The 6,080-nt window shown below is 37.5% G+C and overlaps 1 protein-coding gene across 1 annotated transcript; it reads right to left on the bottom strand.

Annotated features, from left to right (window-relative positions):
* Nucleotides 1-2,477: 2,477 nt before the first annotated feature.
* On the bottom strand, nucleotides 2,478-5,697 carry GP9 (glycoprotein IX platelet). The gene is made up of 2 exons (XM_013947458.2): nucleotides 5,630-5,697; nucleotides 2,478-3,744 (listed from the first exon to the last, which is right to left on the bottom strand). Exon 2 carries the CDS (start codon nucleotides 3,735-3,737, stop codon nucleotides 3,111-3,113), a length of 627 nt encoding a protein of 208 aa, XP_013802912.1. The 5' UTR covers nucleotides 3,738-3,744; nucleotides 5,630-5,697; the 3' UTR covers nucleotides 2,478-3,110.
* Between the last annotated feature and the right edge of the window lie 383 nt (nucleotides 5,698-6,080).

The following is a 6,080-nucleotide window of genomic DNA, read 5'->3' as shown; positions in this document are numbered from 1 at the left end:
TGTGAGAGACTGCAGAGTGCATTTCTTTAATGTTTTGCATTAATACAAAATGGTGGTTGCCTTTTAAAAAATTTAAAAGCTCAATGCAGAGAAAATATTCTATAATTACATAACTGCATACACTATTATATTCATATGTGTTTCTTTGTAATTCTCTCCTGCAGAGATTATTCATGAGATATAACATTTAATAAAGCCAGACAAATTCTGATTGTTTGTGTTCAGCTGATTGAAATGCACACATAAATTGGAAGACAGAATTTTGCTCTGGTCTGCACCTGAGAATGTTATAGCCTTACTAAGCCATGCAGTTCCTTGCAGATTATGTAGTTTATTTTCTATAGCAGGGATGTACCACCTTTTAGAAAGCAAACTCTGTGCTGCACTTGCAGTACTAATGGTGAAGAGCATGATACACGGTTGGAAAAAGATGAGTGGCCTGTTATTGCTGTTAGGGATTTTAGGAGGGTGGCTCAGCCAGCATGCGCTGAATTGCACGGGTGCATTGCCAGTGCTCTGCAGGGGTGTCTCTGTGATGCACTGCCACTGTGGTCTCTTCTGCCATGGTGTGTCCCATCAGAAATTTGCAGATGACCAAAGCAGTGAGAATTGTTTCAATGTTTTAGGCAGATATTATGTATAATTTGGAGGACTTCTGTTAAAATAACTGTCATTTTAGGTGGTGCCTGCCAGTTTGAAAAATGTCCAATGTTGATTTTAGACTGTAGGATTCACTGTGACATTTCATGAGCTGTTTCAGTGGTTAATTATTTTCACTGTTAAATTTTGAGCTCTGTTTCTAGTCTGATGTTTTAATTTCTACTTCCAATCCTTTCATTAACAAATTACTCTTCATGTAGATTCATACAAGCTGTGATCTTGCTGTTCCTTAAATTCCTCTTTATTAAAAGGAATTGATTAATCTCCTTTAAGATATATTTTCCAATCCTTTATTTGTTGATACGTTTTTTTCTGATCCTTCTGCAACTGATCCTTCTCGATTTGTAGATGTTAGTACTGAAATACTAGGGCTCATCTAAACATTGTGTTAAATAAATCTTTTTGTTCCTAAATGACATCCCCTATTTTAACAAGCAAAAATCTTATTAGCCTTTTGCTACAATGTCATATATGGGAGATCATGATTACTAGATTTTCTTCCTTCTCTGAACTGAGTCCTCAACCCTATCTTTTGTTTCTACATATATGAGCTTGCATTTGATTGTCTGGCACTCCAGGTAACCCACCTCTCCGCACATATGACTTCTCTCTTGTTATTCCCCAGTGTGCATCATTTGCAGACTTTAACATTAGAATGTGCATATTATCTTCTAGATGATTAATTAAAGCATTTTGTAACATAGGGAAAACATTTGACTCAGGCTGTCCTTTTCCTTTTCTCAGTCTAAAGCCCTGTTTTGCACTTTGTTACTAAACTGTGTAACCCTCTTTTACCTATGGTGCATCTCCTTTCCCCAGATGTACCCACCAACACTTCGTGAAAGGTTCTCTCAGCAGCCTCTCCATACTTGGTGGCCATTCCTTGTACCGCAGACAGGAGCAAGTAAGTCATCCCGAACTGATACCAATTTAGGATAAAAAGTGTTGATGTCTGAGACTGGCCTGTCACTGCTAGTGCAGGAGAGAGATAGGACTGATGGTGAAGGATAGTAACATATCTTTCTAAAGCTGTCTGCAAATGGCACTTGTGGTTGGCATTGACAGTTTGACTTCATACTACAAAAGCAATCTGGCAGGGATAGGAGGAACCTGAAATGTCCCTGTGAGCTTCTGCTGTCTTTGATTTGGGTGTTGTGGTTAGGAATGAATATCATCTTACAGAAACTACAGCACATGGTGATTGCAAGACCACCTGTCAGATGAAGACTAAACAACGGGCTTTGCTAGGGGTATTACGTACTTTAACAAGGGATCTCACTCAAGTGAGAAGGTGCTAGGCCTTCCTAAAAGGGCCAAGCAATCTTTAGTGTCTTCAGCATATAACTTCCAACACCTAGCTCAGGTTTTGAGCTGTGAGAAACTTTGAGCAAGATGTGTCTTACAACTATTGTTGGCAGTTGAGTTTAATCTTAGAAGTTCTTCAGAGATCTTCTGTAGCCTAGAGATACAGCCTAGCTTCACAGATCAGACAGGGTCACAGCATAAATTGTTGTACTTGGAGTCATTGCAGATAATCATGTTAGGGGAAAAAATGGTAAGCCTGAGTCACTACAACAATTTTTCTGTGAGTCTGGGGGACAGGAGGAGACAGGGGAGAGAGAAAGACACCTTCTTTAATGCTGCTGCATAGAGTCAAGTGCATTGAATGTCACTGGTAAACCTGGAAGACAAGCTCTGGGAATTTCTTAGGATGATTATCAGAAGTCTGTGGAGTTGTGAAAGAGATAAGACTTGGGCAAATATGACTGTTCAATAAGCACTCTTAATTTCACATAGAACGCTTTTTTATTGTTCACTCTCTATGAAATTCATCAATATTTAAAATTACTTTTGCCAGATATATTCTTGTTACCAGTCAGTCTGTAAACATATTCATTAAGGGATACATTCAGTGGCTAGCCTGTACAATCATAGTGGTTCTTCTGTGAGGGAACTCCTGAACCTGAAGTTCAGGCGTTGAACTCCATCTTGAAGAGATGGTTGACTTTGCACGCAAGACCGGGTCTACTGAGGCCACAGGACACTGTGTAGGGACACCAGGTTACAAGCTTACACAGCTTCAGAATGAGAAATGAATTGCTAAAATAGTACAATCAGTATTCATATCCATATATTAAAAAGTGTTGATTGTTTGGCATGTAAATCTTCTTGCTAGAAGAGCTAAGAATTCACTGGAAAAATGCTAAATTAAGTGATTTAAAAATATTTAGAAGCTATTTTCCATATGAGTGGGAACTTGCCAGTCAATGCATCACCAAGCTGGTTTTGGAAATGAAATGAAATCAAACTTGCCTATCTGGGGACTCAGATGTTGTGGCCGGGGATCTGTTTGTATCACGTTTACCATTAAAACTAGTGTTGCCAGTGCACGTGCTTTTTTGTGGTAGGGTAGGTTGATGTTTCTGGTGAAGCTAATGGTAGTGAACAGCTCACTGTAACTTACGGTTTTTGAAGCTATACCTCTGCAACAGTGGGCCACTAAAATCATATTGCCTTACATTTATTTGGTAGACCAGCTTTTTTGAGAATTTCAGAGCCCATGCTACTAAAATAAGTGTAGTTATTGCCACAGCAATTAAAATGAGGTCTCGCCAAAAGAACTCAAGACTTTTGATTGGGAGAAGCCTCTTGCAGATGCCCAGCTCATTCCCAGTCAGCTGCCTCAAGGGCTTCATCCTAACGGGAGCTGGGGTCGCACATCTGACGTTTGCAAGAGAGGATTCAGAGGTATCTTCTAACCAGAGTTTTAAATAAAGAATATGACAGTCACAGTTCCAAGGATTGTCAAATATTTTCACCTCCTCCAGGCTGAGTAGGCCATCCAAGGCACCAGGAGGAACCGTGGTCAGGCTGTTATTCTGTAGATAAAGCTTCTTGGTGTTAACAGGCAAGGCAGGCACTTCCTTCAGCTTCCTCGAACTGCAGTCTATCTGCAAACCCTTCATTTCTCCCAGTGATGTACAATTGCAGGAAGGAGGACAGACTTCAGTTTGGGTCATGTGGAACAGCAATAATATGGCAAATCCTGCAGCAGTGGTGAATTCTGCCTTGTTCATGCTTCAGCTACCCAGAAAATAAGGATAATAATCTGTTAAGCGTGATTCATTAATTAGCATGTTTCTAAATGCAGAATTGGAATACAACAGTATTCCATTTCTTTCTCAGGATTACCAGGAAGGCTTATTTTTTGGGGAGACAGTCATTACCTTCCATTACATTTCCCACAGAGCTATTCTTCTTGAAATTAAGTAGTATAAGTGCAACTGGGAAAAAGCACAGTAATTCCATTTGCCTCTAATTTATTACTTTTCCTGCATCATTGTACAAAATGTAGCATTGTCTAAAGTTCTGGAACACAATGTCATCAGGAGATGATGGTAAAAAGTAGGTTAGTTTTAGGCAAAAACTTTGATTCAGTTTCTAAATCTTTGTAGGGCTACTGTTAAAATTGCGTTTTGAAGTCAGACTTTGAAACTGAGCTTAAAAGACTGAATAATTCTAAACTTTTAAAAATATCCTTCTCTCTGGGGATGTTAAGATTCTAAGCAGCAAGTAGGAAGATTCATGTGGTAAACAGTTCTTTTTCCTGCCTTGTAACTTCACGCATCTCTGAGAAAGTAGTTTAAGATTTGAAAATGAGTAAAGAATTGGAAATTTTGCCTATCTGTGCTCTGATACTGCTTGTCTTTTAGGGATTACATAAGCACGCTTCGGGCTGGCAGGTAATCATCCCTTTTCTATGTCACTCCCAGGTCTGTAGAGTGGCTCCCACTAGACTTCCATCTTAGCAGTTTAAAACATCTGAAAAAACATCTATTCCCTTCCTATATTTCCTACTTCTCTGCATTTAGTAAAATATGGCTAGCCTTGTGATCAGACTGGAATTTGAAATATAAATTCCCTTGCTCAGGTTGGGGAAGTTAGTATCTTGAAACCATCTCTTTTTGACTTCCATACATCTCATAATTAAAATGTATTTTCTTCATTTTTTTCCAATTCATTTGCAATAAGTAAGTATCGAGGCAAAAATATCTGACTGTGTATTGTCCTGGGTACTACTTGGAGAATAGCAGATGCTGTGAAAAGTGCCAGGTTCTTATATCACTAAACACTTAAAGAAACTTGCTTTTGAATAGAAGAAGGCAAAAAGCTGTATTGTATAATTTTGTTTGCAGGCAAACATTAGATGCACATTGGGAGTGTGGTTTAAAATTAGACTGGACAGAGCATGAGAAATGGCAGGCAGATAGAGCACACCTATTAACATCAACAAATGTAGAGTAAAAGAGGTTTTTACATACATAAGGCAGTACAGAGTTTACATGTTACGTATGTAGAATGGAATTTGGAAAAAAAACCTTAAAAAATAATGTTTTCAAATGTGGAGAGTTTCTAGAACTCAAAAAAGAAAGTGTTTTCTTTTATAAACTTAAATTAAACTGAGAATATATTTTAATAAAGACTAAAATTCTGGGAAAAAACTCACAATGGATTGATTTTGCTTCAAGTTAATTTTCTTCAATTTATTTACAAGGATTGTATAATTAGCGTCTCAAAGTTAAACAGCTTTAGATTTTTAGTCTAAATACTACTTTCCTTTATTTCAAGTGGAGTTAGTGCTATATAAAGTTATAAACTTCATCATAGAGAAGCTGAAATATTAATCTTAACCATTTCTTATGACTTTGTTAGCAAATAATGTATCTTTGGTCTGAATCTAGACACTCATCTGCTATTTTTCAAGAAATATAGTTTTTTTTTAAAGCAGACAAATCTTAAAATAACAGACTATGTCATCTGACTATAAAAAGCTGAGCAATGTCTATTAAAAAGGTCATCTCTTGTGATTTAATATATAAACACTAAGAAATTCCAAATCAAATAGAAATAAGACCTGTGACAAAGATATAAAAAAGAAGAACTGTTGAGCTGCCTGACTGACACTTACCCTTATTTTTTCCCTCTGATTCCTTTGCCTCTGCTTGGTAAAGTGTTGGAGTACATACAGCAACTGAAGCTGATTTTTAAAGACTCAGTAAGGAAATGGGTTAAAGAAGATGATTTTTTTCCTATGCATAATAGGAAACCATTCCCACTGGAAGATGCATCATGTCAAATGGTGACATGTGCCATGTCACAGAGTGCTTGGGGGGGTTGTATGTTTTCTGCAAACTTGAGGAAATGCTTTTGATTTTTTTTTTAATTACTAATATTTTTCCATTAAGCCTGGCAGTTTCTTGAAACCCTAAAATGACTCATCTGAAATCTGACAAATTTCTTCTTCAGCTGTTGTAGTCTACAGGTATAAAAGTTAGCCTGAGCTTCAGTTACTGATACTTGCAAGCCCAAGCAAGCCACCAGGGAGCTGAAGTTAGCCCATAAAATAGAGTTCTTTGTTT

Source organism: Apteryx mantelli, chromosome 12 (assembly GCF_036417845.1).
Source record: "Apteryx mantelli isolate bAptMan1 chromosome 12, bAptMan1.hap1, whole genome shotgun sequence".
Lineage (NCBI taxonomy): Eukaryota > Metazoa > Chordata > Aves > Apterygiformes > Apterygidae > Apteryx > Apteryx mantelli.
This window is presented reverse-complemented; position numbering and strand designations above follow the sequence as displayed.

What these genes read in the sequence shown, in the direction of transcription:
- GP9 (XM_013947458.2), bottom strand. Translation starts at nt 3,737, where the DNA reads ATGAACAAGGCAGAATTCACCACTGCTGCAGGATTTGCCATATTATTG.